The 13,438-nt window shown below is 40.4% G+C and overlaps 1 protein-coding gene across 1 annotated transcript; it reads left to right on the forward strand.

Moving 5' to 3' along the window:
• Nucleotides 1–1,252: 1,252 nt before the first annotated feature.
• On the forward strand, nucleotides 1,253–12,764 carry LOC309549898 (vomeronasal type-2 receptor 26-like; the record flags this gene model as incomplete). The annotated part of the gene is made up of 2 exons (XM_082250389.1): nucleotides 1,253–1,370; nucleotides 11,863–12,764. The coding sequence occupies exon 2, from the start codon at nucleotides 11,877–11,879 to the stop codon at nucleotides 12,762–12,764; it is 888 nt and encodes a 295-aa protein (XP_082106515.1). The 5' UTR covers nucleotides 1,253–1,370; nucleotides 11,863–11,876.
• Between the last annotated feature and the right edge of the window lie 674 nt (nucleotides 12,765–13,438).

Below are 13,438 nucleotides of genomic sequence, written 5' to 3' on the forward strand. Positions count from 1 at the left end.
CCATCAGTGCCACCTACCAGTGACACCTATTAGTGCCCATCAGTGCCACCTATCAGTGCCCATCACTGACACATATCAGTGCATGCTCATCAATGCCAGCTCATCAGTGCTGCCTATCAGTGACCATCAATGCCCATCAGTGCCACCTCATCAGTGCCGATCAGTACAGCCTATCAGTGCCCATTAGTGCAGCCTCATCAGTGCACATTAGTGCAGCCTATCAGTGCCCATAAGTGCAGCCTCATCTGTGAACATTAGTGAAGGTGTAAAATGACCTCTTTGCAAAATTTTGTAACAGACTATGAAAACGTTTTTGCTTTTTTCAAAATTTTCAGTTTTTTTTTATTATTTAGCAAAAAATAAAAAAACCCAATGGTGATTAAAAGAAAGCTCTATTTGCGTGAAAAAAATTATAAAAATGTTGTTTGGGTACAGCGTCGCACGACCGCACAATTGTCATTCAAAGTGTGAAAGCGCTGAAAGCTGAAAATTTTCCTGGGCAGGAAGGGGGTAAAAGTGCCCAGTAGGCAAGTGGTTAAAAAGGTTCCAGTAACATGATGTGTTAAAAACACAAAAATATTCCTAAATAATTAGTCAGTGAAGGCTCTCATTTACCCATTACAAAAATTAATAAATATTTCCACCCTATGTAGTAAATGCCAACATCCCTAAATCATATTACACAGAAAGAAACAACATGGATTGGGATTTTCAGGCATTTCAACTACTGAGCTGTATGCAAATACTAATTTTATTTGTCACATATCATAAAAAGCATTAAAAATAATGTAAAAATTATAAAACATTTGGTGATCACAACACAATTTTAGTACAAGCTTCTCATATTCAAATGTGTTTCAAAATATCCTTTCCTTCAAGGGAACCGAGAGGGTACAAAAGAGCCCAAATGGATCACATTGCATACAGCTGATAAACACATCACCACTCTATAGGATACACCCTCACCCTCCGGTAGGCCTAGGATCATCTCATTTAACAGGATCTACAGACACCGGCCTTTATAGATATTAGGGTTGTTCAGACCTCCCAATTGTATAGATCATGGGAACAAGATAGGACATACAGCAGGCTAAAGGGAGATATGCTCCAAAAGTATACTGCCAGTAGAGGGTTTCCATGTGGACTGACATCCCCAGAAGGTGTAAAATACTCAACCTTCTTCATAATGTATACTGAGTTTGATGGACCTATGTCAATTATAATAATAAATATATTTTACTTTCAGGTTCCAGAATCTCGATGTTCCGGACCCTGTTTGCCGGGCAGCAGAAAAAAAATTGCATCTTCAATTCACAAATGCTGCTATGAGTGTGTCACGTGTCCAGAGGGAGAGATATCCAATGCATCTGGTAGAGTTCATAGTTATTGTTGTAATGGGCAGATGTTGTAGCTGTAAGGCTGCATTCACTTGTCATCGTATTGATCGCGGGCAGAATCGCCGCGATTTCGCCCACGATCCGGAAATCATTGCAAATCGCGGGACGCATGTGCGTTGCCCGTGATTTGCAATAGCACCCCAAACGCTGTGCGATGTTGCCACGATTTCCGCCTGCCGAATCGCGGTAACATTGCGCAAAAAAATTTGCTGGACGCATTACGCTCCAAAGAAGCTCTTGTACTTTTTGGGGCGTAATGCGCCCGTGATTTTTTTTTGCGCAATGTTACCGCATTTCGGCAGGCGGAAATCGCGGCAACATCGCACAGCATTTGGGGTGCTATTGCAAATCACGGGCAATGCACATGCGTCCCGCGATTTGCAATGATTTCCGGATCGCGGAAATCACAGTGATTCTGCCCGCGATCAATACGCTGACATGTGAATGCAGCCTAAGGGAATTTATCATGTGTTCTGTGTTTTTTTTTTTATTTATTTACTTGCTACATTCATAAAACAACATTAAAATGTATAATTCTTTATTTATCTATATTTCAAATATATGAATATTTTACATTTTTGTTTTTTTTATGATTTTCTTTACATTGAGTGTGCTCAGAACATTTTCCTCCCTTCCCTCTGTTCTACACATACATAAACCATAACCCGCCTGTTCTGGGTGTTTTTAATAAATTATATAAACCTCAGCCTCTGAACTTGTGCAGTTTCCTTCAACTGCTTCTTAGTGTAGATAAACGGCCAAACGGATGCTCTGTTATTCTGGGAGGACGTATGGGTATGTCCACCTGTTCATGCACCTTACGAATTCCCCCTGGAGCACACAGAGGTGCGATCTGTGCTTGAACTGGGCCGCTGTGATTGGCCCAGGTACCATGTGATCTCTTTTGCCAATCACAGCAATCACATGATCTCAAGTAAACAACTGTCATGAATAGCTTTCCTTCATGATAGCATTGCCTACTATTGTGATCACTGTGACCAATCATAGCGGTCCTATACCATGTGATATCTGTAACCAATCACAGTATATACATATATAGTTACATAGTTAGTCTAGTTGAAATAAAGACATAAGTTCACCTAGTAAAAAAAAAAAAAAAGAATATATATATATATATATATATATATATATATATATATATACAGTAAAAAAAAAATATATATATATATATATATATATATATATATATATATACAGTAAATATATATATATATATATATTTATATATTATATATATATAAAATAAAACTGCAGCGCTACTGGGTGAAGAACTGCAACAGTTCTCAATACAAACAAATAAGATGACATATGTGGTCAGTAAATGTGAATATCTGTAATACAATCAAAAAAGTCCATATAGAGTTCACAATGGTAAGTGCACATGGAGTAATCCAAAACAGAGAGGTGAATCTTGATACTGATATCCCATCACCAACACCAAAATAAAATTGGGCTCACCAGATGCTGTTGACCCTGAATACCATATAGCATGAGGGTCAAAAAATTTGTTAGGAGGATATAGGATTCCTGAAACGATCTGCAACCACGGATGTCTCCCAGGTGTATATCCAGCAGGGTAGGTAGAAAGGATCACTCACAGAAATCCAGACCCTTGTGGAAATAAACCAAAGGAAACAGACATAGTGTAAAACCCAAATAAAAAGTTTATTAAAAAAAGGGAATAACACTCACAAAATTTCCAATGGTAAAGGCAGAAACAAATGCAAGTCTGGCTAAACAGGCACGATCCTGATGCATTTCGTCCCACAGGACATTCTCAAAAGATTTGACCAGCAAGCTATTAAGGAATCCATACACTTATAAAGGCTCCATAATTGATAATTAGTGAAAAAACGGATCCCACCTGTATTAAGCTGCCAAGCATCATAATCTAGATAGGAGGAGGTGGCGTGGGTGTCAAGCCTCTCTTTGGAACTGACCAACAGGGCGTGACATCACTTCCGATCTACACAGGAAGTGAGGTAGATGAGCATCACACCCGGAAGTGTTATATAACACTGGTGGAGCACATATCTAACAGCAGATATCTATCTTGGCAGCTTAATACAGGTTAAATCTGTTTTTTCACTAATTATCAATTATGGAACCTTTATAAGTGTATGGATTCCTTAATAGCTTGCTGGTCAAATCTTTTGAGAATGTCCTGTGGGACGAAATGCATCAGGATCGTGCCGGTTTAGCCAGACTTGCATTTTTTTCTGCCTTTACCATTGGAAATTTTATGAGTGTTATTCCCTTTTTTTAACCACTTTACCACCGGAGGATTTTGCTGTCTTACGTCTGGGCCACTTTTTGCGATTCGGCACTGTGCGAATTTAACTGACAATTGCGCGGTCATGCAACGCCGTACACAAAGTAAATTTACATCCTTTTTTTCCAACAAACAGAGCTTTCTTTTGGTGGTATTTGATCACCTGTGTGATTTTTACTTTTTGTGCTATAAACAAAAAAAGAGCGACAATTTTGAAAAAATAACAATATTTTTCATATTATTTTATATGAAATTCCCCCCCAAAAAAATGTAAAAATCTAAATTTTTAAACATTTTAGGCCAATTTGTTTTCTGCTACATATTTTTGGTAAAAAAATTGCAATAAGCGTATTTTGATTGGTTTGCGCAAAAGTTATTGCGTTTACTAACTAAGGGAAAGATTTCTGTCGTTTTTGGTGTTTTTTTTTAGCGAGTAATGGCGGCGATCTGCGATTTTTTTTGCGGGACTGCGACATTGCGGCGGACAGATCGGACCCTTGACTGACATTTTTTACACTTTTGGGGTTACCAGTGACATTACTACAGTAATCAGTGCTATAAATATGCACTGTTACTGTAAAAATGACACTGGCAAGGAAGGGGTTAATTTTATTGGAGAGGGAGGGGTTAATGTATGCCTGGTGCTTACTGACGTGTGTGGGGGGAGGTGACTGAGTGACACAGGGACAGATCGCATGTTCAGCCTGCAATCTGTCACTGCCTGTCACTTAGGAGATCCGCCCGCTTGTGTTTACACAAGCAGGCGGATCTCCACACTAGATCCCCAACGATCGGGGAAGAGCAGCGGTGATTGCCGCTGCTCCTCCCCTGGCCCGACTCCCGCTGTGACTGAATACAATGGGAGCGAGTCTCCGGCGGCGCGCGTGCCGCCGAGAATGGGGAGTGTCTGCCGACGTAGGTCTACGTCATCAGACCTACAAGAGCCACTTTGCCGCAGTACAGCTCTAGTGAGCAGACGGCAAGTGGTTAATAAACTTTTTATTTGGGTTTTACACTATGTCTGTTTCCTTTGGTTTATTTCCACATGGGTCTGCATTTCTGTGAGTGATCCTTTCTACCTACCCTGCTGGATATACACCTGGGAGACATCCGTGGTTGCAGATCGTTTCAGGAATCCTATATCCTCCTAACAGCCTTTTTGACCCTCATGCTATATGGTATTCAGGGTCAACAGCATCTGGTGAGCGCAATTTTATTTTGGTGTTGGTGATGGGATATCAGTATCAAGATTCTCCTCTCTATTTTGGATTACTCCACGTGCACTTACCATTGTGAACTCTATATGGACTTGTTTGATTGTATTCAGTTACAGATATTCACATTTACTGACCACATATGTCATTTTATTTGTTTGTATTGAGAAATGTTGCAGTTCCTCACCCATTAGCGCTGCACTTTTATTTTATTATATATATATATATATATATATATATACAATCCTTTACCCACAATTGATCCAGAAGAATGCAATAAAATAAGCAAACAATAAAGCATGTTCCAATTTGCTCCAGCAGGGAAAACAATTCCCTTCCGGTCCCCCAAGAGGCAACTGGATAGTCTCTGGATCAACTTTACCAATAAATATTAGTATCCAGTTATATTATATGTAGCAATCACAACAGTAAACAAGTAGTCAGGAATGAAAGCCATTGATGATAGTAAAATGATTGCTTTTACAGTGATTATCATGGTGTAAACAAAAATTCCTGATCACCCCCCCAGAGAGTAGTATAGTGTCACTATGGTGACTCTGCACCGCTCTGTAGACAATATGTAAAAAATTATTGAATATATATATAATGTATCTCACAAAAGAGAGTACACCCCTCACATTTTTGTAAATATTTTATTCTATCTTTTCATGTGACAACACTAAAGAAATTAAACTTTGCTACAATGTAAAGTAGTGAGTGTACAGCTTGTATAACAGTGTACATTTTCACCAGAGCTTCACAGGTTTTCACTGGAGTCCTCTTCCACTCCTTCATGTCGAAATCACGGAGCTGGTGGATGTTAAAAACCTTGCGCTCCCGCCTTCTGTTTGAGGATGTCCCACAGATGCTCAATAGGGTTTAGGTCTGGATACATGCTTAGCCAGTCCATCACCTTTATCCTCAGCTTCTTTAGCAAGGCAGTGTTCGTCTTGGAGGTGTGTTTGGGGTCATTATCATGTTGGAATACTGCCCTGCGGCCCAGTCCTTGAAGCTAGGGTGTCATGCTCTGCTCCAGTATGTCACAGTACATGTTAACATTCATGGTTCCCTCAATGAACTGTAGCTCCCCATGCAGCCCCAGATCATGACACTCCCCCCACCATGCTTGACTGTAGGCAAGACACACTTGTCTTTGTACTCCTCACCTGGTTGCCGCCACACACGCTTGACACCATCTGAACCAAATAAGTTTATCTTGGTCTCGTCAGACCACAGGACATAGTTCCAGTAATCCATGTCCTTAGCTTGTCTTCAGCAAACCATTTGCGGGCTTTCTTGTTCATCATCTTTAGAAGAGGCTTCCTTCTGGGATGACAGCCATGCAGATCAATTTGATGCAGTGTGTGGCGTATGGTCTGAGCACTGACAGGCTGACCCCCCACCCCTTCAACCTCTGCAGCAATGCTGGCAGCACTCATACGTCTATTTCCCAAAGACAACCTCTGGATATGACGCTAAGCACATGCACTTATCCTCTTTGGTTGACCATGGCGAGGCCTGTTCTGAGTGGAACCTGTCCTGTTAAACCGCTGTATGGTCTTGACCACCGTGCTGCAGCTCAGTTTCAGGGTGTTGGCAAGCTTCTTATAACCTAGGCCATCTTTATGTGGAGCAAGAATCCTTTTTTTCAGATCCTCAGAGAGTTCTTTGCCATGAGGTGCCATGTTGGACTTCCAGTGACCAGTATGAGAGAGTGAGAGCGATAACACCAACTTTAACACACCTGCTCACCATTCATACCTAAGACCTTAAAACACTAACGAGTCACATGACACTGGCGAGGGAAAATGGCTAATTGGGCCCAATTTGGACATTTCCACTTAGGGGTGTACTCTCTTTTGTTGCCGGCGGTTTAGACATTAATGGCTGTGTGTTGAGTTATTTTGAGGGGACAGCAAATATACACTGTTATACAAGCTGTACACTCACTACTTTACATTGTAGCTAAGTGTCATTACTTCCGTGTAGGGCAAAAATAAATAAAAATCAGCGCAACTAATTAAGGCTAATAAAATAATAACAAAACTGCTATACCAAAAACGTTCTCACTACAAAGTAAAACATAAATTGCAAATATCAAGGTACAGTGCTAAATAAAATACTGTGCTAGTGACATAAATCAAAGTGACATAGTGTCAAATCAAAGGGACATAGTGCCAAATGCAAAAAAATATCACAAAGTGCAAGTAATGTTGAATCCAAATGCCACTAATAAAAGTGACAAGGTGAAAAAGTTCATGTATAAATATTACTACAGTGCAATAATAATCAAAAAGTATTCCAAAAGTAGTCCACTCAAAAGATACACTCTGTGCAAAATAAGCAAGACTCAGTGCTTGACAAGTGTCCAAAAATTTGATAAATGCATACTAGTAAAGTGCAATGATAATCAATCAGAGTATTCAGTCCATCCATAAGATACACTCTGTGCAAAATAAGAAAGACTCAGTGCTTGACAGGAGTTCAAAACTCAGTGCTCGTGCTTCCACCACCAACACCAAAGGATGGCCTCTCACCTTATATTCAGACCCGTGCATTACCACTGGGTCTGAAAGAGCAGTTTCCCCCAAGGGTTAATCCACAGGTGATTTTCCTCTTAAGCTTGCTAGGGCACCATGGTAGCTACCTCTGCGGTCACTTGACATACCAACTCAAACTTCCGCAAGTACCGATGGACATGGAAAGAAGTCACAAAGAAATCTAATGCTCTCTGTAAATACTTTCCTTTATTAAAATTAATAAAAATACACACTCACATGGGTTTGCACAATGAGCTTGTGCGGGCTAATAATTTGTATCAGAGCCGAAAGAGGAGCCTGCTGCTGGGTCACCGCTCGTCTGAGATCTCCGCCCCCTACACACGTTACGTCATTCATCCCAGACGTCACAAATTCATCACGACTACATCTTTTGGATGGACTGAGTACTTTTTGATTAATATTGCACTGTAGTAATATTTATATATGAACTTTTTTCACCTTTCACTTTTATTAGTGCCATTTGGATCCAACATTACTTGCACTTTATATTTATTTGCATTTGGCACTATGTCACTTTGATTAATGTCACAAGCACTTTATTTGGCACGGTATTTTATTTAGCGCTGTACCTTGATATTTGCAAATTACTTCAGTGTTGTCACATGAAAAGATATAAAAAAAATTTACAAAAATGGGAGGGGTGTACAGTATATATATTTATATATATATATCCTATAGTGTGTGTGTATATATGCACTATATTGCCAAAAGTATTGGGACGGCTGCCTTTACAGGCTCATGAACTTTCATGGCATCCCAGTCTTAGTCCATAGGGTTTAATAATAAGTTGGCCCACCCTTTGCACTTTTAACAGCTTCAACACTTCTGAAAAGGCTGTCCACAAGGTTTAGGAGTGTGTCTATGGGAATGTTTTACCATTCTTCCAAAAGCACAGAGGTCAGGCACTGATGTTGGACGAGCAGGCCTCCTTGCAGTCTCTACTCTTAACTTATCCCAAAGGTGTTCTACTGGGTTGAAGTCAGGACTCTGTGTAGGCCAGTCAAGTTACTCCACCACAATCTTGCTCATCAATGTCTTTATGGACCTTGCTTTGTGCACTGGTCCAAATCATTTAGTGGAGGGGAGATTATGGTGTGGGGTTGTTTTTCAAGAGTTGGGCTTGGCCCTTTATTCCAGTGAAGGGAACTCTTGAGGCGTCAGCATACCAAGACATTTTGGACAATTTTATGTTTCCAACTTTGTGGGAACAGTTTGAGGATGTCTCCTTCCTCTTCCAATATGACTGTGCACCAGTGACAGTGACACAGGTGACTTGGAGAAGTGGGAAAGAAGCTGAGAGTGGAAGTTGGCGCAAGCACTGACAGAGATCCAATACTACCAACACATGTGGGTTCGCTGCAAGATTTACAGACCTCAGTATGTCAAACAAGGGGAACTTTTGACAGTGAAATTAACCCCAAAACAAGTATTTTATACATTGCAGCTTACTAATCCTTAGATATATTGACTGCATTCGTTTCCATTTTTATGGATTTGTTCCTTATTTTTACTATCCAGTTAAACTGGCAATTACAGGGTTGAGACAAAACATATAATATGGACATTTTTAATTAAAATAACAAACATGTCATACTTACCTGCTCTGTGCAATGGTTTTGAATGCATTAACCAATTCTGGACCTGGCCTTTTCCTGACACTTGTTGTTTACAAGTTACAATCAGTTTTTTTTTTTGATAGAAAATTACTTATAACCCCCAAACATTAAATCTTTTTTTTCAGCAGAGACCCTAGATAATAAAATGGAGATCATTGCAATATTTTGTATCACACCGAATTTGCGCAGTGATCTTACAAACGCAATTTTTTGGGAAAAAAAATCACTTTTTTTAATTAAAAAATAAGAAAACAGTAAAGTTAGCCCAAGTTTTTCTTTAATGTAAAAAATAATGTTACATCGAGTAAATTGATACCCAACATGTCATGCTTTAAAATTGCGCACGCTTGTGGAATGGCGACAAACATTGGTACTTGAAATCTCCCATAGGTGACATTTTAAAAATGTCTACAGGTTTCCAGTTTAGAGTTACAGAGGAGGTCTGGGGCTCAAATGAATGCTCTTGCTCTAGCGATCACAGCGATACCTCAAATGTGTGGTTTGAACACCATTTACATGTGTGGGCGTGACTTGCCTATGCATTCGCTTCTGCACGCGAGATAACGGGAACGGGGCACTTTCATTTTTTTTCCCCTATTTATTTTATCTTTTATTTTTTTTACACAGTTTTTTTAAAAAGAAAGAAATGTTTTGATCACGTTTATTCCTATTACAAGGAATGTAAACATCCCTTGTAATAGAAATAAGCATGACAGGACCTTTTTAATAAATAATTAATAAATTAATTGATAAATTATAAAAATTTAATTCGGGTACAGTGTTGCATTATCGCGCAATTTACATTCAAAGTGCGACAGCGCTGAAAGCTGAGAATTGGCCTGGGCAGGAAGGAGGTAAAAGTTCACAGTAGGCATGTGGTTAATATATCTGGGATTACATTGCAATAGCAGATCTGAGCGCAATTTTGAAGACTTTTGAACAAAATTAGTTGACTCGGTCATGGTAAGAAAAAAATGTTACAACTGATCTCCATACAAATATTCAAATAAAATTCTACGTGTGTGTACCCAGCTTCAGTCAAGTCAATCTAAATCTCCTAGTACATCTAACACTACCCTCTCCCTAGACTGGCAATGCTGCTGTCCAAGGGTGGCTCTGTTGCTCTTCCAGTCCAGTGCAGACACCCTAAGGGCTCTTTCACACGGATGTTCCGTATGTCCGTAAATCACCCCATCCGGGTGATTTACGGACATAATGAATGTCTATGGGATTGCGGATGTCAGCGGATGACCATGCGCTGACATCCGATTTTCGTCCTTTCAGTTCTGTTCCGTTTTTTGGAACGGAACAGAACCCTATTTTTGTACCGTTTAAAAAATGGAAAGGAAGCAAAATCGGATGTCAGCGGTGTCATCTGCTGACATCCGCAATGCCCATAGACATGCATTATGTCCGTATATCATCCGCAAATTGATGGGATGAAATGCGGACATACGGAGCGGATGCTCCTTGTAAAAAAAAGAAAAGCACCGGAGCGGAAAAAAAAAAAACTGAACGGCCGTGTGAAAGAGCCCTAAGACAGCAACTGTGTCACTATACTGACCTGTTCACCAAGTTAACCACTTTACCACCGGAGGATTTTGCTGTCTTACGTCTGGGCTACTTTTTGCGATTCGGCGCTGTGCAACTTTAACTGACAATTGCGCGGTCGTGCGATGCCGTACCCAAACGAAATTTACGTCCTTTTTTTCCCACAAACAGAGCTTTCTTTTGGTGGTATGTGATCACCTGTTCGATTTTTACTTTTTGCGCTATAAACAAAAAAAGCGTTTATTTTGAAAAAATAACAATATTTTTCACATTTTTTTATATGAAATTCCCCCCCCCAAAAAAATTTAAAAATCAAAATTTTTTTAAATTTTTGGCCAACTTGTTTTCTGCTACCTATGTTTGGTAAAAAAAAATCACAATAAGCGTATTTTGATTGGTTTGCGCAAAAGTTATTGCGTTTACTAACTAAGGGAAAGATTTCTGTCATTTTTGGTGTTTTTTTTTTTAACGAGTAATGGCGGCGATCTGCGATTTTCTTGCAGGACTGCGACATTGCTGCGGACAGATTGGACCCTTGACTGACATTTTTGACACTTTTGGGGGTACCAGTGACATTACTGCAGTACTCAGTGCTATACATATGCACTGTTACTGTAAAAATGACACTGGCAGGGAAGGGGTTAATTTTATTGGAGAGGGAGGGGTTAATGTATGCCTGGTGCTTACTAACGTGTGTGGGGGGAGGTGACTGAGTGAGTCAGGGACAGATCGCATGTTCAGCTATGCTGAACCCTGCAATCTGTCACTCCCTGTCACTTAGGAGATCCGCCCGCTCTGTTTACACAGGCGGGCGGATCTCCAAACTAGATTCCCCGACGATCGGGGAAGAGCAGCAGCGATCGCCGCCGCTCCTCCCCTGGCCCGACTCCCGCTGTGACTGAAAACAGCGGGAGCGCCACCTACAGGTGGAGGAGTCCAGCGACGTAGTACTATGTCGCTGGACGATAACGAACCACTTTGCCGCAGTACGGTCAACGTGACCGGTCGGCAAGTGGTTAAAATAATGGAAAAAAATAATGCAGCCACAACATTAAAGGGTTAGTAAGTTGCAATATATTACATTTCTTTGGGGTTTTAATACTGTAAAGAATCTTTGTTGCATTTGAAAGTATATTATATCATTTACTACTGCAAAACTTGTGAGGCATTGTGACAGGTTTAAAAACTTCAACAAAAAGGTTCATTGTGTTTGTATTAATCTGCCTGCAGAGAGTGAAAACTGCATGAAATGTCCTGATGAAGAATGGCCAAATGAGAAGAAGGATCGGTGTGTTCCAAAACTGGTAGAATTTCTCTCCTACACTGATGATACAATTGTTGCAGTATTTTCAGCTGTCTCCATCTTCTGTTGTCTTCTGACTGGTTTAATATTGGTGATATTTATACATTACCAGAACACCCCCATGGTTAAAGCTAATAACCGGAATCTGAGCTATCTTCTCCTGGTCTCCATCATGCTGAGCTTCCTCTGTATCTTCTTGTTCTTCGGCCGTCCAGTAGATGTAACCTGCATGCTGCGTGTAACCTCATTTGGTGTCATCTTCTCAGTTGCTGTCTCTTCTCTTCTTGCCAAAAGTATCATGGTGTGTGTTGCTTTTAAATCCACCAAACCTGGGAGTTCTTGGAAGAAATGGATGGGAGCCAAATTTCCCATTTCTATAATGTTGATGTGTTCACTGATTCAAGTAATAATCTGTGTTACTTGGTTGTCTATTTCTCCTCCCTTCCAGGATCAGGACACTCACACTTATCAGGGAAAGATCATCATTCAGTGTAATGAGGGTTCAATTATCGGCTTCTCCTCTGTCCTGGGATATATGGGGCTTCTGGCAGCTGTGAGTTTCATTATAGCTTTTTTAGCCAGGACATTACCCGACAGTTTTAATGAGTCCAAGTACATAACCTTCAGCATGCTGGTGTTCTGCAGTGTCTGGATTGCCATGATCCCGGCCTATCTGAGCACTAAAGGGAAAGACATGGTGGCTGTGGAGATTTTTGCTATAATGGCATCAAGTTCTGGACTTCTTGGCTGTATATTTTTACCAAAATGTTACATAATTCTGTTACGATCTGAACTCAATACAAAGAAAGGCTTGATTAGAAATCAATAAAGCTAAACTTTTTGTATAAGAATAGTACATGTAATCAATAGCCAAATTACTTTTCTTATGATAAATTATTATCTATATCATTTTGCTAGTCTGTTATGAACTAAGTCTGGTAACTATATTGTATTTTGTTGTATTTTTCCAGATTTTGCTTGAAGCATTAAACATAATTATTATTAATATTTTGTATGTATCAAATTGAAAGCGTTAATGTTTCAAACACAAGGCATGTGGGCAAACTCCATTCCACCATAACATTTCATGTGACCCTCACACCTCTCTAGCAATTACGGCACCCACCTCTCGTCTGCCCCACCTTGGCCCAACAGTCAGCAGTCGATAAGAGGACAGAACTCCTCCACCAGATCCTTCCCTTCTTCATGCAGCCACAGAGAGGCTCTTCTCTGCTCCCCATCTCCCCATCTCAGCAGTCTGCAGAAGAGAGGAGGGCAAAACTCCCCCTACAGATCTTAAATCTCTCTGTGCAGCCGCAGCACCCCTTCATCTCTGCCTCCCCTGGTCTCAGCATTCAGCAGACTCCATCAGCTGACCCCAGCCCTCCTCTTGTCCTTGTCCCGACCCTGCACTTTCTGCTTCGCAGCTCTTTCCCCAAACTTTTTCCTGGCAGCAGCACAAGGTAAGGTCGGACTTGCATCATCTGATACAGGAGTGTGAGT

This window comes from Pelophylax lessonae (genome assembly GCF_965119305.1).
Source record: "Pelophylax lessonae genome assembly, chromosome: 1".
NCBI lineage: Eukaryota > Metazoa > Chordata > Amphibia > Anura > Ranidae > Pelophylax > Pelophylax lessonae.